Source organism: Ranitomeya variabilis, chromosome 6, assembly GCF_051348905.1.
Source record: "Ranitomeya variabilis isolate aRanVar5 chromosome 6, aRanVar5.hap1, whole genome shotgun sequence".
Classification (NCBI taxonomy): Eukaryota; Metazoa; Chordata; class Amphibia; order Anura; family Dendrobatidae; genus Ranitomeya; species Ranitomeya variabilis.
Genome location: NC_135237.1, coordinates 127161074 through 127188631, shown reverse-complemented (window position 1 = coordinate 127188631; position 27558 = coordinate 127161074). Strand labels below are relative to the sequence as shown.

At 43.7% G+C, this 27558-nt stretch overlaps 1 protein-coding gene across 4 annotated transcripts in view; it reads right to left on the bottom strand.

Moving 5' to 3' along the window:
• Positions 1-27558, bottom strand: part of CNOT10 (CCR4-NOT transcription complex subunit 10) — a 136052-nt gene that overhangs the window by 20049 nt on the left and 88445 nt on the right. For all 4 annotated transcript variants that reach the window (XM_077268972.1, XM_077268974.1, XM_077268973.1 and 1 more), the window contains one exon: positions 3515-3628. In XM_077268972.1, coding sequence (XP_077125087.1) covers positions 3515-3628 — 114 coding nt within the window. The remainder of the gene's footprint in view (positions 1-3514; positions 3629-27558) is intronic.

The window sequence follows — 27558 nt, the reverse complement described above, 5'->3', positions numbered from 1 at the left end:
CTGTACTGCCCTACTAGAATAACACTTCCACTACTTGAGACTAAATTGACCTGCACAGAAAATAAACAGAGCATAAAGAAAAATGGCAACACAAGACTGGCCTCAAACACAGTTCCCTTTCAAAATAAATGAAAAGTGTCTAGAAGAAAATTTTGAGCCAGAACATGATTACATTTGTTTCAGTCGGGGTGTTAAAATCACACAGGCGGCTGGGAGGGAAAATCAAAGCAGCGTAACATGTGCTACTGTTTGTCGGGTGGAGAAAAGACCTCCTATAATTATGATATAATCACTGCATTTTCTCTCGGTTTTAAAATGTGAATACGATATTGTGATTGCAAGACGACAGTCCGACAACAAAGGTCTTTTTTCCCCTCACTATAACACCTTACATGCAGGGTAAAGTCAATTTCTTGGTCAACAAACAAAATAGAAAATACGGTAGACACTCTAGCCAAATACAGCTTTAGGTTTGTCCGTCCTCATCAACTCTAGCAAACCTCCAAATCACATTTGTGGGAACCGGTCATCCAACCTCCATCCGAAAATAGGTCTCCTTCATATTCAATTACTACATCGCAGGCGGGGGGCTAGAGACGGTTCAACGGATAGGCATAAAATGTGGAATAAGGTTGGACAAACAGTGGGTACGGAAAGTATTCAGACCCCTTTAAATTTTTCACTCTGTTTCATTGCAGCCATTTGGTAAATTCAAAAAAGTTCATTTTTTTCACATTATTGTTCACTCTGCACCCCATCTTGACTGAAAAAAAAAGAAATGTAGAAACTTGTGACCTCTCAGCTCACAGGGCATGTTAGACCAAATGAGAATCATGAGGTAAACAGATCTGGCCAAGGAGCTCAGAGACAGAATTGTGGCAAGGCACAGATCTGGCCAAGGTTACAACAGAACTTCTAAGGTACTCAACGTTCCTAAGAGCACAGTGGCCTCCATAATCCTTAAATGGCAGAAGTTTGGGACCACCAGAAGTCTTCCTAAACCTGGCCGTCCAGCCAAACTGAGCAATCGTGGGAGAAGAGCCTTGGTGAGAGAGGTAAAGAAGAACCCCAGGATCACTGTGGCTAAGCTCCAGAGATACAGTAGGGAGATGGGAGAAAGTTCCACAAAGTCAACCATCACTGCAGCTTTCCACCAGTCAGGCCTTTATGGCAGAGTAGCCTGCCGGAAGCCTCTCCTCAGTGCAAGACATATGAAAGGCAGCATAGAGTTTGCTAGGGACTCCCAGACTACGAGAAATAAGATTCTCTGGTCTGATGAGACGAAGATAGACCTTTTGGCGATAATGCTAAGCGGTATGTGTGGAGAAAACTAGGCACTGCTCATCACCTGCCCAATACAATCCCAACAGTGAAACATGGTGGTGGCAGCATCCTGCTATGGGGGTGTTTTTCAGCTGCAGGGACAAGAAGACTGGTTGTCATTGAAGGAAACATGAATGTGGCCAATTACAGAGATATCCTGGATGAAAACCTCTTCCAGAGTGCTCTGGACCTCAGACTTAGCCGAAGGTTCACCTTCCAACAAGACAGACTCTAAAGGTACCTTCACACTAAGCGACTTTACAACGATAACGATAGCGATCCGTGACGTTGCAGCATCCTGGATAGCGATATCGTTGTGTTTGACACGCAGCAGCGATCTGGATCCTGCTGTGATATCGCTGGTCTTTGCTGAAAGTTCAGAACTTTATTTGATCGTCAGATCGGCGTGTATCGTCGTGTTTGACAGCAAAAGCAACAATGCCAGCGATGTTTTACAATGGTAACCAGGGTAAATATCGGGTTACTAAGCGCAGGGCAGCGCTTAGTAACCCGATATTTACCCTGGTTACCATTGTAAAAGTAAAAAAAAAAAAACAGTACATACTCACCCTCTGATGTCTGTCACGTCCCCCGGCGTCCGCGCTGCTGCTCAGAGCTTCCTGCACTGAGTGTGTCAGTGCCGGCTGGAAAGCAAAGCACAGCGGTGACGTCACCGCTCTGCTGTTAGGGCCGGCGCTCACACAGTGCTGGGAAGCGGACGCCGGGGGACGCGCATGTAAGTATGTAGTGTTTGTTTTTTTACATTTAACACTGGTAACCAGGGTAAACATCGGGTTACTAAGCGCGGCCCTGCGCTTAGTAACCCGATGTTTACTCTGGTTACCCGGGGACTTCGGCATTGTTGGTCGCTGGAGAGCGGTCTGTGTGACAGCTCTCCAGCGACCACACAGCGACGCTGCAGCGATCGGCATCGTTGTCGATATCGCTGCAGCGTCGCTTAGTGTGAAGGTACCTTAAGCACACAGCTAAAATAACAAAGGAGTGGCTTCAGAACAACTCTGACAATTCTTCCACAAAGCAGTTGGCGATCTTATTGGGGTCACACATCTTTCTGCCTCTTAAATCGATTAAGTGTTCTATCCTACTTTTAGCTGTTATTTTTTTTATTCTGCATGCTAGTAAAGCACCTGCTCGGTCGCCTAGCGCATAGAAATTAGCTTTAATTCTCTTTAGATTTTTTCTCATATTTAAATAATAATAGTTTCCTAAGCTTGTTCCTAGCCTCCAAAGGTTTATTTCCTATTATGGGATGTCTATTCTCTTTTTGTTGACTTTCCAAGTTAGCTATTTGCACCAGAAGGGTTTTTACATTTTCTTCTCTGATCCTTTTTTCCCTAGATGATAATTTTATGCATATCCCCCTCATATATGCTTTGTGGGCAGACCAAAGAGTTTCATCAGAAACTGCTCAATTATCGTTGATGTAAAAAGATTGTGTAGCTTCCCTAGTTAAATATTCTCTGTTTTTTTAATAGGAATGTATTTAGCCTCCAAGACGAAGTCGGAGTTTGCTTCCTTTTTTCCATAATTTCCAGTTCTATTGCTCTGTGACGATTTTTGACTGGCCCAGCCACAGCCCTGACCTAAACACAATTGAGCATCTCTGGAGAGACCTGAAAATGTCTGTCCACCAACATTCACCATCCAACAGGACGGAACTGGAGGGGATCTGCAAGACAAATGGCAGAGGATCCCCAAATCCAGGTGTGAAAAACTTGTTGCATCATTCCCAAGAAGACTCATGGCTGTACTAACTCAAAAGGTGCTTCTACTCAATACTGAGCAAAGGGTTTTAAAACTTATGACCATGAGATATTTCAGTTTTTCTTTAATAAGTTTGTAAACATTTCTACATTTCTGTTTGTTTTTTTTCAGCCAAGATGGGGTGCAGTGTACATTAATGAGAAAAAAATTAACTTTTTTGAATTTACCAAATGGCTGCAATAAAGCAAAGAGTGAAAAGTTTAATCGGGTCTGTATACTTTCCGTACCCACTGTACTTGTTCTTCACAAAGGTTTACGCTATTTAGTTTAGTAAAAGATTATAGCCAGAAACCCAATGTTCTCTATCAGAAATGGTAGCCACATGTACAAATATGTGAGAACGTTGGCCTATTAGGAAAGTCAAGTGTGAAATATATTCTCTCGGGATCGTAGGAAAATAACTTACTTCAAAGATCCAGAGAGTCTGGGCTGCTGGAGGAGTTTTTCTGCATGGTTTAGGGCCATAAGATTATCACCTAGAGCCAAAGCAACGTAGGCACTACAGGCAAGGACAGAACACCTGTGGAGGGAGAAGGGGACACGGTAAAGAAACTACATTAAGCATTAAAACAAAACATTCAGATTCCACCAAAAAGTTGAGAAATTATTGTTCAAGCATGTAAGACACATGATCGAGGGAATTGTCAGCCGGATTTCACCAAAACTATTTATATGAACATGTAGCTCTTTCAAAGACAGGTTCAGCAATACCTTTACATGGCTGGTCTGTTCTTACGTTGAGAAATCTAATTGATATGCAAATGAGGCTGAAGAGATATTGCAGATCTGAAGCCTCTGTCACTCCAGCTCTAGTCTCTGCCCAGTGCCGACTACTGCTTGACTCGGCATAGCTTGAAGTTACCCAGCATATAGGCTCTCAGTCAAGCAGTAGCCGGCAGCGCAGTGAAGGGACTAGAGCTGGAGTGACAGAGGCAGCAGATCTACAATAGCTCTTCAGCCTCAATTGCATATCAAAAATCCTACAGGTTAGCTATACAGGGTAACTGGAGTCTGCAGAAGTCAGAAAGCAATCTCCTGTTTATTCATAATCAGCTGCAGTTTGGTTTCTCCTAATACTTTACACTGCAGCACTGTCGTTTCATACCAGATATGATTTTCTATGTAGTGGCACAAACTTACCAAAGGTTCTGCGAGTCAAAAGTGACCCGATTGTAGAAATTGCACTTCTCAAATGAATTAATCTATGGCTGTAGTGGCTATTTTGTAACAACCACGCAGTGCTTTATTTATTTATTTTTTTGAAGCATTACAAATCTACCACTTTAGTGCCCATACATTGTGCCTCCATACAGTGTAGGGCTCCCATATATTGTAGCACCCCCATACATTGCGCCCAGCTTGTGCTTCTGGTGACAAGCACCCCGTAAATTGTTAAGTGCTCTCTCCCCACTACAATAATGCCAAACATGTGGCCCCTAACTGTGGCTTTAGGTACAGAGGGGCTCAGAAGGAGGAGCATTTGGATTTGAGAGCACAGAATTCACCGGATTTTATTTGAAGCAGTGGGTGCCGTGTCGCTTTTCCAGAGTCTTTGTTCTAGCAGTTATGTGGGAACCCCAATATTTACAGTGACAGATGACAGACCTAAATGGGGTTTTTATTTTTAACATTTTGGGGTACATAATATTTTTTTTATCACTTCCAGAATAAAGCTGGATCACATTCTTGTGTTCTACGCTGAGCACTTACGTCAGGGTTTCCATGTAAATAACACAAATATGTGATTCAGACTAAAGTCCCAACATAACCACCCAGCATAATGAGGCAGATGGAGACATTTTGGAGTCCTTTTGGCGTTTGCACCGGTGGTATCCATCTTTTTAGGCATTCACTGATCTGTGGTCGTCCACAATTATGCGCTAAAAAGGCGCCAAAAATGTCGGGACACCATCGGAACACAAGACTAGTTTAACCCCTTCAGGACATGCACCGTACTGGTACGGCGCATGTTGTGTCTTCCCCTTTGATGGTGGCTCCGGCGCTTTACCTGCACATGTAAGCTGTTTTGAACAGCTGACGTGTCCGGAACAGCCGCGGGCGGAATCACGATCTACCTGCGGCTGTTAACCCGTTAAATGCTGCTGTCAAACGCTGACAGCTGCATTTTACATGCGCTTCCGGCAATCACGATGGAAATCCGCCCATCGTGACCCCCCGTCACATGATCGCGGGTCACCGATGGGTTGGCATGACAACCAGTGGTCTCCTTCAGACCTCTATGGTTGTCATTGCCAGCTTGCTATGAGCACCACCCGGTGGTCGGGGCTCATATCAAGTCAGCAATTCTGCTACAGGTGATCTGATCATCGCCTATATGTAGCAGAGCCGATTGGGTTATGGCAGCTCCTAATATAAAAAAGTTTAAATCACCCCCCTTTCGCCCCATACAAAATAAAAGAATAAAAAAAACCCCTCAAACATACACATATTTGGTGTTGCCGCATTCAGAATCGCCCAATCAATATATAAAAAAAAATTAACCCGATCGCTAAACGGCTTAATGAGAAAAAAAAAAGTGAAAATGCCACAATTACAGTTTTTTGGTCGCCACAACATTGCATTAAAATGCGATAACGGGCGATCAAAAGATTGTATCTGCACCAAAATGGTATTAAAAACGTCAGCTCGGCACACAAAAAATAAGCGCTCACCCAACATGAGATCACAAAAAATGGAGACGCTACGGGTCTCGGAAAATGACGCTTTTTTTTTTTTTAAACAAACTTTGGATTTTTTTTTCGCCACTTAGATGAAAAAATAACCTAGACATGTTTGGTCTCTATGAACTCTTAATGACCTGGAGAATCATAATGGCAGGTCAGTTTTAGCATTTGGTGAACATGGTAAAAAATTAAAAAAAAAAAAAACAATTGTGGAATTGCACTTTTTTTTGCAATTTCACCACACCTTTTTTTTCCTGTTTTTGAGTACACAATATGGTAAAACCAATGGCAAGTACAACTTGTACCACAAAAAACAAGCCCTCACATGGCCATATTGATGGAAAAATTAAAAAGTTATGGCTCTGGGAAGAAGGGGAGCGAAAAACAAATGCAAAAATGAAAAAGGGCTCTGTCTTGAAGAGGTTAAAGTGACTCCATCTGCCTCATAAGTTAGTGGTCTATCAGAGGGTTTGTCTGAATCGCAGGTTTTGGGAATTTACACAGAAATCTAAACGGAATTTACACTTATTTGTGTGCGGTTCACCATGCGGTATAAGTGATAAAGCGGATTTATTCTCCTGGTCGGTGCGATTATAGCGATACCAGATGAGGGTTATTTTTATGTTTTGCTATTTTTTATTTTTTTTTTAAATACACACTAAAAACAATAATTTATAAAAATGAACTTGTTTTTGCATGGCCATATTCTGAGAGCTGAAACTTTTTTTTTTTTTTTGCCGAATGAGCTTTTATAGGGCCTGTTTTTGCTGGGAGGGTTTGGAGTTTTCATTTATACATTTTTTTTTTTATTTTTTTTTTACATACGACTTTGATCCTTTTTTGAGTCAGTATGATGAAAATAAAAAAAAAAAAAGCCGGTATCTTTAGTTACTATTTTTTTTACGGTGTTTGCCATATGAAATAAATAACGGGCCAGTTTTATCGAGCGGGTACCAATTATGTGTACTTTTTTTGTTTATTTTTGTTCTATCGCAAACGGTGCGTTTTCTGTGGCGTAATGTATTTTAGTGATGCGTGTCCGCTTTTTTTTTTTTTTTTTTACATTTTTTATGTTAATTTTTTCACTTTTCAACTTGGTCCCATTGTGTGACGTATAATTTTCAGTTTGATCACTGGTCTCATACACTGCACTACTTGAGACTGTCCATGACTCAGTAACTGTGCCTGTGAGACCCAGCTTATCACCACATGACCTCAGGGTACCATGGTAAACATCTGGACCTGATGAAGAGGTGCATCGTTAGATTTGATAAGGGAAATTTCTACAATTGCATTGCTTCTATAAATATCAAGGTTGGCCGACGACGTTGTCCAAGCTTTTTAATTTTGTCTCTCTCGTGTATTTGAGTGTGACATCTCTGCCATAACCCGTTTGGAACTCTGTGCGTTGTAGTTTATGGGGCTTGAGAAATGCTGGTACAGTTGGTTTTTACATTTGAGAAAAAAGCCAGTCCAGCATGGAAACGCGTTGTGGAATAACAATTGATTCTTTATATTACTGAATCAGGGATCTTTCATCTTAATCTCGGTAAGAGAAGCACAGAACCATGAATCGTCTTTTCTTTCAAGCTGTTATCACAACACCGATGACAATGGCAGAGAAATGTGCTTGTTCTCCTTTCGAGAGTACTGAATCGGGGAGAAGATGATCAGCACTGTCTCAATAGATGGAAGTCCTAAAAATGGGACCCACACCAATCAGACATTATTTTAGATATACGCTTTTCATAAGAGAATCGTCTCATGCTAACACCACTGATTTATTACTAAAATTGAGCTAAAAAAAATTCACAGAACCATGGTCCATTTTCCACTTTGGTAATCTGTGGCCACCAGAACAAAGCTACAAGAACCTCCTCCTATCAGCTGACATTCTCAGCACCTCCTCTGGTTAGTAGGCCGGGGACGATGTCATTACATTGTGGAGCAGGCATGATGTCATTCTGCGCCTACTAATCATAAGTGGTGACCGGTAGGAGAAGGTTCCCGGGGCTCCGGTCCAGCGGCCATTGACTGCTGATGAAGAAGTTGGACCAGGGTACTGCAAATCTTCAATGTGGTCCTCTCAATAAAAGCTTGCGCACCCCTGATGTATGTCATGATCCAGAGAAAAACGACCAGCAGAACTCAGGATTCTTTACGTCATTGATTCCCAAGTAGATTTATGGTGTCTCACAAACATACATTTAAGGCAGGAGTATAAAAAAATAAAATAATCCAGCAACAAATTCCCTGATCATTTCATTTAGCGACTCCTCACTAACGAAATCTAGTGTCAATCTGTGGTCTGCAGGAAGCTGACGAGTAACCAAACTGAGCGGCCTCCCTTGCCAAAGTAAACGGAACATTTCAGAGGTCCTCCAGCGAGCCGAGACAGTAACATATGTTCTGGAGGATTACTCACCACTAAACCTATGTACATGACTACGCTTCCACTAACATATTAAATGTGACTTCGATGTGAAGGATTTTTTGGTCCACCCCACACAACTCCACATTGTACATTTATACATCCCACATGCTTGTCCGGTGCCCCCACAATGCTCTGCTGTGGCGTATGTTGGCACCTAATAAATAAATTGTTTTGTGAGCGCACTGCTGACTTAGGAACATGTGAGAAACAAATGCCTTGTGCAGAGCCCAAGGTGATAAGACCTGAGATTTACCACGTCCTCTTCCTGGATCACACAGAAAACATTCCTGCAAGGAAATCCGAGCCACACATTTACCCCCTTCAAACAATCACATAACAGGATATGAGCATATTAAGTTAAGCCAGTGACTTCTGCACTGGACTCGCCCAACAAGCAGCCCTTCATTTACTGGATCCAGCACTAATTGAAGGACTGCGATTCAATTCAAAGGCCGATTCTATTTTCTGTGCAGCTTTCTTATTTTGAGAAACAAAAATAAAACAGAAAAAAAAAAGCTAAAATAAAAAACAAAACGCAGTTTACATGAACGCAAACAGCATAAAACAAAAATGGATAAATGAAGCTTCTTGAAGGTTTCCCAGTATTAGCTTTATTAGACAGTAACAAAGATAGCAAACAAGACAAAATAATTTCAATGCCATGTCCAGACTGAAAGATGGTTAAGCCAATCACACCCTTGAAAAGTATGCATGATCCTTACAAATACTCAATATTCGAGAATATTTTGGAAGTGTGAGATTGAAAGCAGCACTAATCTTAAAGTGACATAACTAACATGCACGGTGTTATTACCTTCTAATTTAGTCTGTAAAAAGCGCCAATGTGTTCCCTGGGTGCTCAGAGCAGGGCATGTAGCACTTTACAGCACGCGACCGCCTAAAGCTGCATAGTTGAATGCTTTGTCAGGGATTGTCCGGGCATATAATATTGATGACCTATCGTTTGGACACGTCATCAATCAGATCAGTGGGGGTCCGGCACCCCCATCGATCTGCTGTCACTAGCTATGGCAGTGTCCGGATGTAAACAATGAATGGAGCCGAAGAGGTCAGTGTGTTCTGGCCGCTCACTATTTACGAGAGGTGACGCTGAGCTACAGTTTTTGGCTGTGCTGTTCAGCTCCATTCAATATTTACATCCGGCCTTTGTTAATAACAGCTCATTGGTGGGCCTGGCGGGTGTCAGACCCCCCAGCCGTTCTGGTATTGATTACCTGTCCTGTGAATAGGTCATCAGTATAATATGCCTAGATTACCCCTTAAGAAGACAGTAGCACTCAAATTAATTATTTCAAAAAGTTATCCTACAATGGGTTTGTATCTAGCAATTTTGGAAAAGCTTAGAATGAAAAATTTTTCTTAAAAAGTAACTAGTCACCTCCAAAAACGCTATTTAACTACAGATATAGTGGTAATCTGTAGCAAAAAAGCCTGCACATCATGTCTGGCTGCTTTACTGATGCAGTGGCTGAAGGAAGAAAATTCATTTTTATTCTCGCTTCAGCCGCTCTCTTCCAGTCATCAGGGCGGTGCAGGGGGCTGTTACAGTCACTGCTCACTATGCAAATTAACACTATATCTGCAGGTAAATACCTCATTCTCTTTGAGTAAAAACCTCATTGCAGTATACAGCTGGGATGGTTCTTTTTATTATGCTAATCTCAATGAAATTATTAGTACGTTTGCCTCAAAGGCAAAGATGTAAGTTCACACTTTGCACATTGACGCTTTTATAAAAAAAAAAAAAAGAAGTATAAAAACAGTAGTGATGGGTAGTACAAATGTATGGATGCATTTTTTTTTCTTCTTCCAGAGTAGCACTTTCCTTTGTAGGAAAGAAACAAGGCTTTGGATGAAATATGAGGCTGTGGAGGTGACGTTTAGGAAGCTATGGGGATCATGTTTTGTAGGCTTCATGTGGAGCCGGCCAGGAGAGTCGTGAGAACACTGAACATGACTCTCCTGAAGGTAGGTGGGCTATTACAGCAGCAATCTTCTGGTAACTGTCAAGCCCACTCTTGGTCTAGCAGTAAGTCATATATTTCATGGCAAGGCCTGGGGCGTCTTTATTCCTGTATTCCCAGGAGGCACACACTTTAATTATGCTCCAAAACAGGTCCTGAAGCCCATTCGTGCAAATACCGTTGTGTCCCTTCCCAGATGTCACATCCAATCTGTACGCACACAAAAGCTTTTCAGTAATGAAGAGAGTTCATTCCAGTGCGAGCTGTGAAGGAGACGACCGCGGCAACACTACCTGCCCTACATGTGCTACACGTCCTGAGGAAAACGTATTACTGCCATTGTGGCTTCTAAGATGTGGACCTACAGGAACCACCTAACCGGGGCATATCTGCTCTACAGCAACTCCCAGCACCAGGAGTCTGAACCATCTGCCAACGCATCCAGCAAAATATAAAAGTTTAGTTTTAGGACATAACGTTTGCCCACCAGTACGCTTTTCTAGGACCACACAGATGTACAGAAAACTCTTCATGAGAGAACTGTGCCACGTGTCACAGAGAGACTGCCGTTAATTCTATGTAACAGCATTTCCAAGATGAAATGTCAGATCAGTTAAGTGTTTGCTTAACCAAGTGAGACAGATTTCTGGAGCAGAAGACGACGAAGCACAAGCAACACTGACAAATCGCTTAATCCTAAACCTTGCGCTTCCTTGACTGCCTAGAACTTTTCATTGTCAGTCCTAAAAACAAAGCACCTTATTCTGTATCACAAAAATCCCATATATACAGCTCTGGCAAAAATTAAGAGACCACAAATGTTCAGTTTGTCTGATTGTTCTCTTTATAGGTATATTTTTGAGTAAAATGTAAATTGTTCTTTTATTTTATAAACTTTTGACAGCATGTCTCCAAATTTCCAAGCAATACATTTTGTATTTTTTTTCTGAAAAGCAAAAATGGTCAAAAAAAACAACAACATTGCTTTCAGACCTCAAATAATGCAAAGAAAACAAGTTCATAATCATTTAGAAACAACAATACTAATGTTTTAACTCAGGAAGAGTTCAGCAATTAACCCCTTCCCGACCCATGACGCCACATAGGCGTCATGAAAACCCGTGCCAATCCGACCCATGACGCCTATGTGGCGTCATGGAATGATCGCGTCCCTGCAGATCGGGTGAAGGGGTTAACTCCTATTTTACCCGATCTGCAGGGAGAGGGGGAGTGGTACTTCAGCCCAGGGGGGGTGGCTTCAGCCCCCCGTGGCTACGATCGCTCTGATTGGCTGTTGAAAGTGAAACTGCCAATCAGAGCGATTTGTACTATTTCACCTAAAAAACAGGTGAAATATTACAATCCAGCCATGGCCGATGCTGCAATATCATCGGCCATGGCTGGAAAACCTGAAGTGACCACCCCCCACCCCACCGATCGCCCCCCCCCACCGCTCCGTTATGGGGTCCGGTCCCCTCCGTCCTGTGCTCCGCTGCCCCGTGCTCCTGCCCGCTCCCCCGTCCTGCTGTCCGCTCCCCCCGTCCTCCGATCACCCCCCCTGTGCTCAGATCCACCCCCCCACCACCCCTTCATACTTACCGATCCTCCCGGTGTCCGGCCGTCTCCTCGCTGGGCGCCGCCATCTTCCAAAATGGCGGGCGCATGCTCAGTACGCCCGCCGGCCGGCAGATTCCTTACAGGTACATTTTGATCGCTGTGGTAGGTTCTACCACAGCGATCAAAATAAAAAAAATAATAAATAAACCCCCCCCTTTATCACCCCCATAGATAGGGACAATAATAAAATAAAGAAAATATTTTTTTTTTTTTTTTCCCACTGTGGTTAGGGTTAGAACTAGGGTTAGGGTTAGAACTAGGGTTAGGGTTACGGGTAGGGTTAGGGTTATGGCATGTGCGGATTTGGCCGCGGATCCGCAGCGGATCGGCCGCGGATCCGCAGCGGATTGGCCGCTGCGAATTCGTAGCAGTTTTCCATCAGGTTTACAGTACCGTGTACACCTATGGAAAACCAAATCCGCTGTGCCCATGGTGCGGAAAATTCAGTGCAGAAACGCTGCGTTGTATTTTCCACAGCATGTCAATTCTTTGTGCGGATTCCGCAGCGTTTTACACCTGTTCCTCAATAGGAATCCGCAGGTGAAATCCGCACAAAAAAACACTGGAAATCTGCTGTAAATCCGCAGGTAAAACGCAGTGCCTTTTACTTGCAGATTTTTCAAAAGTCGTGCGGAAAAATCTCACACGAATCCGCTACGTGGGCACATACCCTTAGGGTTGGGGTTGGAATTAGGGCTAGGGTTGGAATTAGGGTTACGGGTGTGTTGGGGTTAGGGTTGTGGTTAGGGGTGTGTTGGGGTTAGGGTTGGGATTAGGGTTATGGCTACAGTTGGGATTAGGATTAGGGGTGTGTTGGGGTTAGTGTTGAAGTTAGAAATGAGGGGTTTCCACTGTTAGGGCACATCAGGGGTCTCCAAACGCAACATGGCGCCACCATTGATTCCAGCCAATCTTGCATTCAAAAAGTCAAATGGTGCTCCCGCCCTTCCAAGCCCCGACGTGCGCCCAAACAGTGGTTTACCCCCACATTTGGGGTACCAGCGTACTCAGGACAAACTGGGCAACAACTGTTGGGGTCCAATTTCTCCTGTTACCCTTGCAAAAATAAAAAATTACTTGCTAAGACATAATTTTTGAGGAAAGAAGAATTATTTTTTATTTTCACGGCTCTGCGTTGTAAACTTCTGTGAAGCACTTGGAGGTTGAACGTGCTCATCACACATCTAGATAAGTTCCTTGGGGGGTCTAGTTTCCAAAATGGGGTCACTTGTGGGGTGTTTCTACTGTTTAGGCACATCAGGGGCTCTGCAAATGCAACGTGACGCCCGCAGACCATTCCATCAAAGTCTGCATTTCAAATGTCACTACTTCCCTTCCGAGCCCTGACGTGTGCCCAAACAGTGGTTTACCCCCACATATGGGGTATCACTGTACTCACAACAAACTGGGCAACAAACATTGGGGCCCAATTTCTCCTGTTACCCTTGTGAAAATAAAAAATTGCTTGCTAAAACATCTTTTTTGAGGAAAGAAAAATGATTTTTTATTTTCACGGCTCTGCGTTGTAAACTTCTGTGAAGCACTTGGGGGTTGAATGTGCTCATCACACATCTAGATAAGTTCCTTGTGGGGTCTAGTTTCCAAAATGGGGTCACTTGTGGGGTGTTTCTACTGTTTAGGCACATCAGGGGCTCTGCAAATGCAACGTGACGCCCGCAGACCATTCCATCAAAGTCTGCATTTCAAATGTCACTACTTCCCTTCCGAGCCCTGACGTGCGCCCAAACAGTGGTTTACCCCCACATATGGGGTATCACTGTACTCACAACAAACTGGGCAACAAACATTGGGGCCCAATTTCTCCTGTTACCCTTGTGAAAATAAAAAATTGCTTGCTAAAACATCTTTTTTGAGGAAAGAAAAATGATTTTTTATTTTCACGGCTCTGCGTTGTAAACTTCTGTGAAGCACTTGGGGGTTGAATGTGCTCATCACACATCTAGATAAGTTCCTTGGGGGGTCTAGTTTCCAAAATGGGGTCACTTGTGGGGTGTTTCTACTGTTTAGGCACATCAGGGGCTCTGCAAATGCAACGTGACGCCCGCAGAGCATTCCATCAAAGTCTGCATTCCAAAACGTCACTACTTCCCTTCCGAGCCCCGGCATGTGCCCAAACAGTGGTTTACCCCCACATATGGGGTATCACCGTACTCAGGAGAAACTGGACAACAACTTTTGGGGTCCAATTTCTCCTGTTACCCTTGCAAAAATAAAAAATTCTGGGCTAAAAAAATATTTTTGAGGAAAGGAAACACATTTATTATTTTCACGGCTCTGCGTTATAAACTTCTGCGAAGCACTTGGGGGTTCAAAGTGCTCACCACACATCTAGATTAGTTCCTTGGGAGGTCTAGTTTCCAAAATGGGGTCACTTGTTAGGGAGCTCCAATGTTTAGGCACACAGGGGCTCTCCAAACATGACATGGTGTCCGCTAATGATTGGAGCTAATTTTCCATTCAAAAAGCCAAATGGCGTGCCTTCCCTTCCGAGCCCTGCCGTGTGCCCAAACAGTGGTTTACCCCCACATATGGGGTATCATCGTACTCAGGACAAACTGGACAACAACATTTGGGGTCCAATTTCTCCCATTACCCTTGGAAAATTAAAAAATCCTGGGCTAAAACTCATTTTTGAGGAAAGAAAAATTATTTTTTTATTTTCACGGCTCTGCGTTATAAACTTCTGTGAAGCACCTGGGGGTTATAAGTGCTCACTATGCATCTAGATAAGTTCCTTGGGGGGTCTAGTTTCCAAAATGGGGTCACGTGTAGGGGAGCTCCAATGTTTAGGCACACAGGGGCTCTCCAAACGCGACATGGTGTTCGCTAACGATTGGAGCTAATTTTCCATTCAAAAAGTCAAATGGCACGCCTCCCCTTCCGAGCCTTGCCGTGCACCCAAACAGTGGTTTACCCCCACATATGAGGTATCAACATACTCAGCAGAAATTGCCCAACAAATTTTAGGATCCATTTTATCCTGTTGCCCATGTGAAAATGAAAAAATTGAGGCTAAAAGAAATTTTGTGTGAAAAAAAAGTACTTTTTAATTTTTACGGATCAATTTGTGAAGCACCTGAGAGTTTAAAGTGCTCACTATGCTTCTAGATAAGTTCCTTGGGGGGTCTACTTTCCAAAATGGGGTCACTTGTGGGAGCGCTCCAATGTTTAGGCACACGGGGGCTCTCCAAACGTGACATGGTCTCTGCTAGCGATGGAGATCATTTTTCATTCAAAAAGTCAAATGGCGCTCCTTCCCTTCCGAGCCTTACCATGTGCCCAAACAGTGGTTTACCCCCACATGTGAGGTATCAGTGTACTCAGGAGAAATTGTCCAACAAATTTTAGGATCCATTTTATCCTGTTGCCCATGTGAAAATGAAAAAATTGAGGCTAAAATAATTTTTTTGTGAAAAAAAAGTACTGTTTAATTTTTACGGATCAATTTGTGAAGCACCTGGGGGTTTAAAGTGCTCACTATGCTTCTAGATAAGTTCCTTGGGGGGTCTAGTTTCCAAAATGGGGTCACTTGTGGGGGAGCTCCAATGTTTAGGCACACGGGGGCTCTCCAAACGCGACATGGTGTCCGCTAAAGATTGGAGCCAATTTTTCATTCAAAAAGTCAAATGGCGCTCCTTTCCTTCCAAGCCCTGCCGTATGCCCAAACAGTGGTTTACCCCCACATATGAGGTATCAGCGTACTCAGGACAAATTGGACAACATCGTTCGTGGTCCAGTTTTTCCTTTTACCCTTGGGAAAATAAAAAAATTGTTGCTAAAAGATCATTTTTGTGACTAAAAAGTTAAATGTTCATTTTTTCCTTCCATGTTGCTTCTGCTGCTCTGAAACACCTGAAGGGTTAATAAACTTCTTGAATGTGGTTTTGAGCACCTTGAGGGGTGCAGTTTTTAGAATGGTGTCACTTTTGGGTATTTTCAGCCATATAGAACCCTCAAACTGACTTCAAATGTGAGGTGGTCCCTAAAAAAAATGGTTTTGTAAATTTTGTTGTAAAAATGAGAAATCACTGGTCAAATTTTAACCCTTATAACTTCCTAGCAAAAAAAAAATTTGTTTCCAAAATTGTGCTGATGTAAAGTAGACATGTGGGAAATGTTATTTATTAACTATTTTGTGTCACATAACTCTCTGGTTTAACAGAATAAAAATTCAAAATGTGAAAATTGCGAAATTTTCAAAATTTTCGCCAAATTTCCGTTTTTTTCACAAATAAACTCAGAAATTATCGACCTAAATTTACCACTAACATGAAGCCCAATATGTCACGAAAAAAGAATCTCAGAATCGCTAGGATCCGTTGAAGCGTTCCTGAGTTATTACCTCATAAAGGGACACTGGTCAGAATTGCAAAAAACGGCAAGGTCATTAAGGCCAAAATAGGCTGGGTCATGAAGGGGTTAATATTTTGTGGAATAACCATGATTTTTAATCACAGCTTTCATGCGTCTTGGCATGCTTTCCACCAGTCTTTCACACTGGTTCTGGCGCAAAAATGTAAGCAGTTCTTCTTTGTTTGATGGCTTGTGACCATCCATCATCCTCTTCATTACATTCCAGAGGTTTTCAGTGGTGTTCAGGTCTGGAGATTGGGCTGCCCATGACAGGGTTTTGATGTGGTGGTCTCTCAATGTTTGCCAGAGCTGTATGTGCTATGTACTGTATCCAGCACTAAAGCTTTATAATGGCCATACATCTGATACGCAGGTAGCGTTAACCCTTACCATATTACTTATATCCAATATAATATCATTGAGGACTAAGTTGGACTCCATTCTGTGACATGAACATAGTTAGTGAGAAAGAAAAAATGTCTATGCTCCGTCAATCTACACACATGTACTCAAAGTTGTGCATAAGTGACACTAATGTCATAGTGACAGGGGATTTTATTAACCCCTTTACCCCCAAGGGTGGTTGGCACGTTAATGACCAGGCCAATTTTTACAATTCTGACCACTGTCCCTTTATCTACTATATAATTGTCTAAGGCTACTTTCACACTAGCGTCGTGCACTGCACGTCGCTATGCGTCGTTTTGTAGAAAAAACACATCCTGCAAAAAAGTGCTTGCAGGATGCGTTTTTTCTCCATAGACTTGCATTAGCGACGCAGTACGACGCATTGCCACGTCGCAACCGTCATGCGACGGTTGCGTCGTGTTGCGTTGGACTGTCGCCACCAAAAAACGTTGCATGTAACGTTTTTTGGTGCGTCGTGTCCGCCATTTCCGACCGCGTATGCGAGGCCGGAACTCCGCCCCCGCCTCCCCGCACCTCACAATAGGGCAGCGGATGCGTTGAAAAACAGCATCCGCTGCCCCCGTTGTGCGGCGCTTTCACTGCTTGCGTCGGTACGTCGCAACGATGCAAGTCGTCGTGCGTCGTACGGCGCTAGTGTGAAAGTAGGGTCACTTCCGTCTTTCTGTGTGTCCTTCTGTCTGTCTGTCTTTCTTTCTGTCACGGATATTCATTGGTCGCGGTCTCTGTCTGTCATGGAATCCAAGTCGCTGATTGGTCTCATCAGCTGCCTGTCATGGCTGCCGCAACAAATCAGCGACGGCCACAGTCAGATTAGTCCCTCCCTACTCCCCTGCAGTCAGTGCCCGGCGCCCGCTCCATACTCCCCTCCAGTCACCGCTCACACAGGGTTAATGCCGGCGGTAACGGACCGCGTTATGCCGCGGGTAACTCACTCCGTTACCGCCGCTATTAACCCTGTGTGACCAAGTTTTTACTATTGATGCGATGCAGCATCAATAGTAAAAACATCTAATGTTAAAAATAATAAAAAAAAATAAAAAATCAACTTTCCCGCTCCTCGCGATGCTCCGGTGACCGCTCCATGCAAGCGGCAGGTTCCGGTGGCAAGGATGGTCTGTGAGAAGGACCTGCCATGACGTCACAGTCATGTGACTGCGACGTCATCACAGGTCCTGCGCGCCTGCGCGAGAAGGAGGCGACAGGACTACAAGGGGCCCTCCGAAGGTGAGTATATGTTTATTTTTTATTCTTTAACCTGTGACATACGTGGCTGGGCAATATACTACGTGGGCTGGGCAATATACTACGTGGGCTGGGCAATATACTACGTGGGCTGGGCAATATACTACGTGGGCTGGGCAATATACTACGTGGGCTGGGCAATATACTACGTGGGCTGGGCAATATACTACGTGGGCTGGGCAATATACTACGTGGGCTGGGCAATATACTACGTGGGCTGGGCAATATACTACGTGGGCTGGGCAATATACTACGTGGACATGCATATTCTAGAATAACCGATACGTTAGAATCGGGCCACCATCTAGTGAGGTTATAACTCTGGAACGCTTCAACGGGACCCCGGTGATTCTGACATAGTTTTCTCGTGACATATTGTACTTCATGATAGTGGTAACATTTCTTTGATATTACCTGCATTTGTTTGTGAAAAAAACGGAAATTTGGCGAAAATTTCGCAATTTTCCAACTTTGAATTTTTATGCAATTAAATCAGAGATATGTCACACAAAATACTTAAGTAACATTTCCCACATGTCTACATTAGCACAATTTTAGAACCAACATTTTTTTTGTTAGGGAGTATAAAGGGTTAAAAGTTGACCAGCAATTTCTCATTTTTACAACACCATTTTTTTTTTTAGGGACCACATCTCATTTGAAGTCATTTTGAGGGGTCTATATGATAGAAAATAACCAAGTGTGACACCATTCTAAAAACTGCACCCCTCAAGGTGCTCAAAACCACATTCAAGAAGTTTATTAACCCTTCAGGTGTTTCACAGGAATTTTTGGAATGTTTAAATAAAAATGAACATTTCACTTTTTTTTCACAAAAAATTTAATTCTGCTCCAATTTGTTTTATTTTACCAAGGGTAACAGGAGAAAACGGACCCCAAAAGTTGTTGTACAATTTGTCCTGAGTACGCCGATACCCCATATGTGGGGGTAAACCACTGTTTGGGCGCATGAGAGAGCTCGGAAGGGAAGGAGCGCCATTTGACTTTTCAATGCAAAATTGACAGGAATTGAGATGGGACGCCATGTTGCGTTTGGAGAGCCCCTGATGTGCCTAAACATTGAAACCCCCCACAATTGACACCATTTTGGAAAGTAGACCCCCTAAGGAACTTCTCTAGATGTATGGTGAGCACTTTGACCCATTGAGTGATTCACAGAAGTTTATAATGCAGAGCCGTAAAAATAAAAAATCATTTTTTCACAAAAATAATCTTTTCGACCCCAATTTTTTTTCCCAAGGGAAAGAGAAGAAATTGGACTCCAAAAGCTGTTGTCCAATTTGTCCTGAGTGCGCTGATACCCCATATGTGGGGGGGAACCACCGTTTGAGCGCATGGCAGAGCTCGGAAGGGAAGGAGCGTCATTTGGAATGCAGGCGTCACATTGCGTTTGCAGACCCCCAGTTTTGTATTTTCCCAAGGGTAACAGGAGAAATTGGACCCCAAAAGTTGTTGTCCTATGTGTCCTGAGTACGCTGATACCCCATATGTTGGGGTAAACCCCTGTTTGGGCGCACAGGAGAGCTCAGAAGGGAAGGAGCACGGTTTTACTTTTTCAACGCAGAATTGGCTGGAATTGAGATCGGATGCCATGTCGCGTTTGGAGAGCACCTGATGTGCCTAAACAGTGGAAACCCCCCAATTATAAGTGAAACCCTAATCCAAACACATCCCTAACCCTAATGCCAACGGTAACCCTAAACACACTCCTAACCCTGACACACCCTTAACCCTAATCCCAACCCTATTCCCAACTGTAAATGTAATCCAAACCCTAACTTTAGCCCCAACCCTTACTGTAGCCTTAACCCTAACCATAGCCCTAATCCTAGCCCTAACCCTAATGCGAAAATGGAAATAAATACATTTTTTTAATTTTTCCTAACTAAGGGGGTGATGAAGGGGGGGTTTGATTTACTTTTATAGCGGGTTTTTTAGCGGATTTTTATGATTGGCAGCCGTCACACACAAAGACGCTTTTTATTGCAAAAAATATTTTTTGCGTTACCACATTTTGAGAGCTAGAATTTTTACATATTTTGGTCCACAGAGTCATGTGAGGTCTTGTTTTTTGCGGGACGAGTTGACGTTTTTATTGGTAACATTTTCGGGCAGGTGACATTTTTTGATCGCTTTTTATTCCGATTTTTGTGAGGCAGAATGAACAAAAACCAGCTATTCATGAATTTCTTTTGGGGGAGGCGTTTATACGGTTCCGCGTTTGGTAAAATGGATAAAGCAGTTTTATTCTTCGGGTCAGTACGATTACAGCGATACCTCATTTATATCTTTTTTTATGTTTTGGCACTTTTATACGATAAAAACTATTTTATAGAAAAAATAATTATTTTTGCATCGCTTTATTTTGAGGACTATAACTTTTATTTTTTCTTTGATGACGCTGTATGGTGGCTCGTTTTTTTGCGGGAAAAGATGACGTTTTCAGCAGTACCATGGTTATTTATATTAGTCTTTTTGATCGCGTGTTATTCCACTTTTTGTTTGGCGGTATGATAAAGTGTTTTTTGCCTTTTTTTTTTTTTAACGGTGTTCACTGAAGGGGTTAACTAGTGGGACAGTTTTATAGGTCGGGTCGTTACGGACGCGGCGATACTAAATATGTGTACTTTTATTGTTTGTTTTTTTATTTAGATAAAGAAATGTATTTATAAGAACAATATATATATATTTTTTTTGGAATATTTTTTTTTACACATGTGAATATTTTTTTTTTTTACACTACAACATTGCCCCAGGGGGGGGCATCATGTTATAGTGTAAGATCGCTGATATGACACCTTGCTGTGCAGTGTGTCAGATCAGCGATCTGAGGTGCACAGCTCCAGGCTTACAGGCGCCTGCTCTGAGCAGGCGCTGTGAAGCCACCTCCCTGCAGGACCCGGATGCAGAGGCCATATTGGATCTGGGCCTGCTGCAGGGAGGAGGAGGTAAGAGACCCTCGGAGCAACGCAATCACATCGCGTTGCTCCGGTGGTCTCACGGAAGCACGGAGGGAGCCCCCTCCCTGCGCGACGCTTCCCTATACCGCCGGAACACTGCAATCATGTTTGATCGCAGTGTGCTGGGGGTTAATGTGCCGGGGGGGGCGGTCCGTGACTGCTCCTGGCACATAGTGCCGGATGTCAGCTGCGATAGTCAGCTGACACCCGGCAGCGATCGGCCACGCTCCCCCCGTGAGCGCGGCCAATCGCATATGACGTACTATCCCGTCGATGGTCATACGGGCCCACCACCTCGACGGGATAGTACGTCTAATGTCAGAAAGGGGTTAAACAAAATCCAGCCCTTTTATTAGCTCAGATTAAGTAGACTAAATTAAAAATAAAAAAGTTCTGCCAATGCCCTCAGTGCCCATCTTATGACTGCATATGACTTATTAATCTGGTGGCAAGGACACTGCAGATACTGACACACATTTTCGTATATAACTATACGCACTGGAAATAAAAAAAATAATAAAATAAAGGCAAGCATTGAAGAACTAATACAAAATGGTTAAACAGTGGGTACAGAAAGTATTCAGACACCTTTACATTTTTCACTCTGTTTCATTGCAGCCATTTGATAAATTCAAAAAAGTTCATTTTTTTTCTCATTAATTAATGTACACTCTCCACTCCATCCTGACTGAAAAACAGAAAGGTAGAAATTTTTGAAAATGTATTAAAAAAGAAAAACTGAAATATCACATTGTCATAAGTATTCAGACCCTTTGCTCAGTATTGAGTAGAAGCACCTTTTGAGCTAGTACAGCCATGAGTCTTCTTGGGAATGATGCAACAAGTTTTTCACACCTGGATTTGGGGATCCTTTGCCATTCTTCCTTGCAGATCTTCTCCAGTTCCGTCAGGTTGGATGGTGAACGTTGGTGGACAGCCATTTTCAGGTCTCCAGAGATGCTCAGTTGGGTTTTGGTCAGATCTCTGGCTGGGCCCATCATGAATGGTGACAGTTGTTCTGAAGCTACACCTTTGTTATTTTAGCTGTGTGCTTAGGGTCATTGCTTGTTGGAAGGTGAAGTCTGAGGTCCAGAGCACTCTGGAAGAGGTTTTCATCCAGGATATCTCTGTACTTGGCCGGATTCATGTTTCTTTCAATGGCAACCAATCGTCCTGTCCCTGCAGCTGAAAAACACACCCATAGCACGTTTCACTGTTGGGATTGTATTGGGCAGGTGATGAGCAGTGCCTGGTTTTCTCCACACATACCGCTTAGATTTATCACCAAAAAGGTCTATCATCGTCTCATCAGACCAGAGAATCTTATTTCTCATATTCTGGGAGTCTTTCATGTATCTGTTTTATCAAACTATGCGGGCTTTCATATGTCTTGGACTGAGAGGCTTCCGTCTGGCCACTCTGCCATAAAGGCCTGACTGGTGGAGGGCTGCAGTGATGGTTGACTTTGTGGAACTTTCTCCCATCTCCCTACTGCATCTCTGGAGCTCAGCCACAGTGATCTTGGGGTTCTTCTTTACCTCTCTCACCAAGGCTCTTTTCCCACGATTGTACAGTTTGGCTGGAGGGCCAGGTCTAGGAAGACTTCTGGTGGTCCCAAACTTCTTCCATTTAAGGATTATGGAGGCCACTGTGCTCTTAGGAACCTTGAGTACTGCAGAAATTCTGTTGTAACCTTGGCTACATTTGTGCTTTGCCACAATTCTGTCTCTGAGCTCCTTGGCCAGTTCCTTTCACCTCATGATTCTCATTTGGTCTGACAAGCACTGTGAGCTGTGAGGTCTTATATAGACTGGGGTGTGTCTTTCCAAATCAAGTCCTATCAGTTTAATTAAACACAGCTGGACTCCAATGAAGGAGTAGAACCATCTCAAGGAGGATCACAAGGAAATGGACAGCATGTGACTTAAATACGAATGTCTGAGCAAAGTATCTGATGTGCTTTGACTAACGCTGCCGCCGCCTGGCTAGTGTACATGGACTGTAAAGAACCTTTTCATATTGTAATGATTATATGGCCTTTCCGTTACACATAATCAATATTCCTTTGTAAAGTCCTTGGAAAGAATTAATTCTTACTAGGAAACAAACACACATGTTTACAAGATATGTACCGATAAAAAAAAGAAACAATATAATTATATATATATATATATATATATATATATATATATATATATATATATATATATATATTTTTATTATTATTATTTATTTATTTTTTTGTGAGGTCTGACCAGCGAGAATTAAGGTGGTAGTCTGGTGGAACCCGAAGTTTCTCATACTCCCTTCCAATCCAAATCGACTCAGCATGTACGCCTTTTCACCGAAAACAATGCAAATTGCCAAGACACCCAAGTGGCTTACTACACACGGTTCTGCAACTCCTAGGCATTGTCACCTGGCCCCCTCGATTTCAAAACGGCAACCCGATGTATGTAACAAAAGCGGATTGCATGCACACATGGTGTTGTGTGTGTGTGTGTGTGTGTATGTATATATATATATATATATATATATATATATATATATATATATATATATATATATATATATATATATATATATATAATACACAGCTACACCTTTGGTGCTGGTGAATAAATCTGTCATGTCATAATCAGGTTTCCATTATCAATCGGGAAAAAAATTAAAATGTGGAGTGGAAGCCATTTAAGCTTTTTCATTGTAAGTGAAGATGTAAAGCGCCATGGAATAAATGTTGCTATAATAATAAATAATGTAAAATTTATCTACAAAATCATATTACATACAGTTATAATCACTCAATTATATGGAATATCGAAATCTAAGATAAATGCATTTCTTACATCAGACCGGCCTACAATATAAGTAATAATTATAATAAAAGTATCCTTCCTCTGATCTCCCGTGTACCGCAGCTTCTATGGCAGAATCAGTGACACGCAGCAGCAGATCAATCCTAGACAAGGCCCTAGAATCACAGGGCACACGATTAGCGTCACCATATAAAACGAGACTATTACATGTCTTCTGGGCCCATGAATTAGAGCTATCCATGTGGAAAAAGCCGGACTTGGGAAATGTCAGTCACTGAAAATGTATGAGCCAGTAAGGAAAGAGCACGGCAGAGTCCGGCATGTGTTTGATGATGCAAATAAGTCTTAATTCCATGTTGGAGAGAAAGGGGAGTGATAAGGCTTCCGGAAACATTTCAGGCAGGAGGCTGGAAGAAAAGTTCAGGACTGGATGAAAAATGTATTGTGGATGCCGATTTGAATCTGAATTGATGGCGGTCAATTATGCACATTTCTCCGGAATCCCATTTTCTTCCCAATCTAGCAGAGGGTAAGAAGGGTTAATAGAGGAAGGAGAGGATGAAGAAAAGTGGATCACAAGAGGGAAAAAAAAATTCCACTTGAGGTATCAAAAGGGAAAATCCTTTGAATGTTCGTCAGCTTTACCCCTGCTGACATGCCAGAGAGGGAACGCAGTGTGTATTACGCAGTGCTGCTAGGTTACATGGGACTGCGGCCGGCAAACAAAGCAACGAGCCTGCGATCACACAGAGCCAGATTACCAGCACGGCTTCTACAATACAGCAAGAGACAGGTCATCGGGAAATGACCAGTTGTGGAAAACAGGCTTTTATGGTAGAGGGCTCCTTTTTCCATGCGATGTACAGGAAGTAATAATATAAAAAAAACAAACATTAGAAAAATGTAACAAAATACATTTAACATACAAAACAGATTTAAACAATTTTCTGGTGACACATCCCCTTCACAAGGAAACGAGAATATGTTATTGGGAGGGTGCAAGGTTATGATCGGGCCTGGTCCACCATGGCAAGTGCCGGATGTACTGTACAGCCAGCACCCGCCAGCAGGGATCACTTCTGTTTAAGCACCTGTCACCCACTATCGCTCAGCACTCAAGTGCCCAATCCCTGAGGGGCGACAGCTCAGGCGCCCACAGGGCATCCCACGATGGGTTTGCAGGGTGGCCATGAGTAACAGCTGCTGCCATCATACCACGCCTCTGAAGCACAGCCATAGGCTTCATCGACCAATTCTCCACCTGGCTCCTTCACTTTCTCTCCGCTGACATCCCCACCATCATCATGGGTGACTTTAATATCCCTACTGACACCCGCCAGCCAGCAGCCTCCAAGCTACTGGCCCTTACTTCATCCTTTGGACTCACTCAGTGGTCCTCCACAGCCACCCACACAGACTGACATACACTAGACCTCATCTTCACCCGCCTCTGTTCCTTATCTAATCTCGCAACCTCTCCCTTCCCCCTATCTGACCACCATCTACTCACCTTCTCATCCTTGTCCTCCTCACCCGCCCCCCATGTCCAGCCATTACCACATCCACGCAGAAACCTCGCACATCTAGACATTCACAGACTCTCAGACTCTCTCCTACCCCTGTCCTCCATATCTTCACTCCACAACACGGACAGCGCCACCGCGTTCTATAACTCCACTCTCACATCAGCCATAGACTCAGTCGCCCCTCTCATGCATGGCAAAGTGCGACGAACCAATAGGCAACCCTGGCATAACAATCTCACTAAAAAACTTAGACAAGCATCCAGAGTTGCAGAGCGACGTTGGAAGAAAACACGCCTGCCAGACGACTTCACTGCTTTCAAACAAGCTACATTTGACTTCAAATTAGCCCTCACCTCCGCTAAACAGACCTATTTCACTAACCTTGTATCTTCACTATCCTACAACCCAAAACAACTATTCACCACATTTAACTCTCTCCTCCGCCCACCACTGCCACCCCCAACTCCCCTCATCTCCTCCGAGGACTTTGCCACCTACTTCAAAAACAAGATCGACCAAACAAGGCAAACCCTAACTGTTCCACGTCCCCAACCACTCCATATACCAGACCTCTGCCCTTCCCTAATAACCGCCCTCTCCAACATCACTGAAGGAGAGCTTACTCGCCTCTTTTCCAAATCACACCTCACCACCTGTGCACTTGACCCCATCCCCTCCCACTTGCTCCCCAACCTCACTAACATGCTCATTCCAGCCCTAACCCATCTCTTCAACCTATCGCTATCTTCTGGCACCTTCCCCTCTGCCTTCAAACATGCCACCATCACACCCATCCTCAAAAAAAACTAACCTTGACCCAACTGCTATGCCCAGCTACCGCCCCATATCATTGCTCCCGTTTGCTTCAAAACTCCTTGAGCAGCATGTCCATGCTCAAATTTCCTCCCACCTCTCATCTAACTCTCTCCTTGACAACCTCCAATCTGGCTTCCGCCCCAACCATTCCACTGCAACTGCCCTGACAAAAATTACTAATGACTTACTCACAGCCAAAGCTAACAGACAGTTCTCCATCCTCCTCCTTCTTGACCTGTCCTCTGCTTTTGACACAGTCGATCACTGCCTACTGCTACAGATTCTTTCTTCCCTTGGCATCAAAGACCTTGCCCTGTCCTGGATTGCCTCATACCTTTCCGACCGCACATTTAGCGTTTCCCACTCCCACACTACCTCCTCATCCCGCCCTCTCTCTGTTGGAGTCCCGCAAGGCTCTGTCCTAGGGCCCCTACTTTTTTCCACCTATACCCTTGGCCTAGGGCAACTCAAAGTCCCATGGTTTCCAGTACCACCTGTATGCGGACGACACTCAGATCTACCTCTCTGGCTCAGATGTCGCCTCTCTTCTGTCCAGAATCCCAGAGTTTCTGTCAGCCATATCCCTCCTCCTTCACCTCTCGCTTCCTAAAACTCATTGTAGACAAAACTGAACTCATCATCTTTCCCCCATCTCACGTATCTCCCCTACCTGATCTATCTATTATGGTAAACGGCATCACGTTCTCTCCCGCACCTGAAATCCGCTGCCTCGGGGTAACTCTCGACTCTGCCTTGTCCTTCAAACCGCACGTTCAAACTCTTGCCACCTCCTGTCGCCTCCAACTCAAAAATATTGCCAGAATCCGTCCCTTCCTCACCCCACAATCTACTAAGACTCTTGTGCATGCCCTTATCTCCCGCCTTGACTACTGCAACACCCTCCTCTGTGGCCTCCCCGCTCTCTTGCACCACTCGTGTCTGTCCTCAACTCTGCTGCCCGGCTAATCCACCTCTCTCCTCGCTACTCCCCTGCTTCTCCCCTTTGCAAATCCCTCCACTGGCTCCCAATTCCCCAACGAATCCAGTTCAAACTACTAACACTGATCTACAAAGCCATCCACAACCTGTCCCCTCCCTATATGTCTGAACTAATCTCCCAATACCTTCCCTCACGTAATCTCCGATCCTCCCAAGACCTCCTACTCTCCACCACACTTATTCGGTCATCACACAACCGCCTCCAAGATTTCTCCCGAATATCCCCCATCCTCTGGAATTCCATGCCTCAACATGTCCGACTATCCACCACCCTCGGATCCTTCAGACCGAACCTGAAAACCCATCTCTTCAAGAAAGCCTACAGCCTGCAATAACCATTCTGCCGCCTCGCCATCGCCAGAGCAGCCGCCTCACCACCGCCAGAGCTGCTGCACCTCCGACCTTCTGTCTCTTCCCCACTATCCCATAAAATGTAAGTCCGCAAGGACAGGGTCCTCTCCCCTCTGTACCAGTCTGTCACTGTAAACTTGATTACTGTAAACGTTATTTATAACCCTGTATGTAACCCCTTTCTCATGTACAG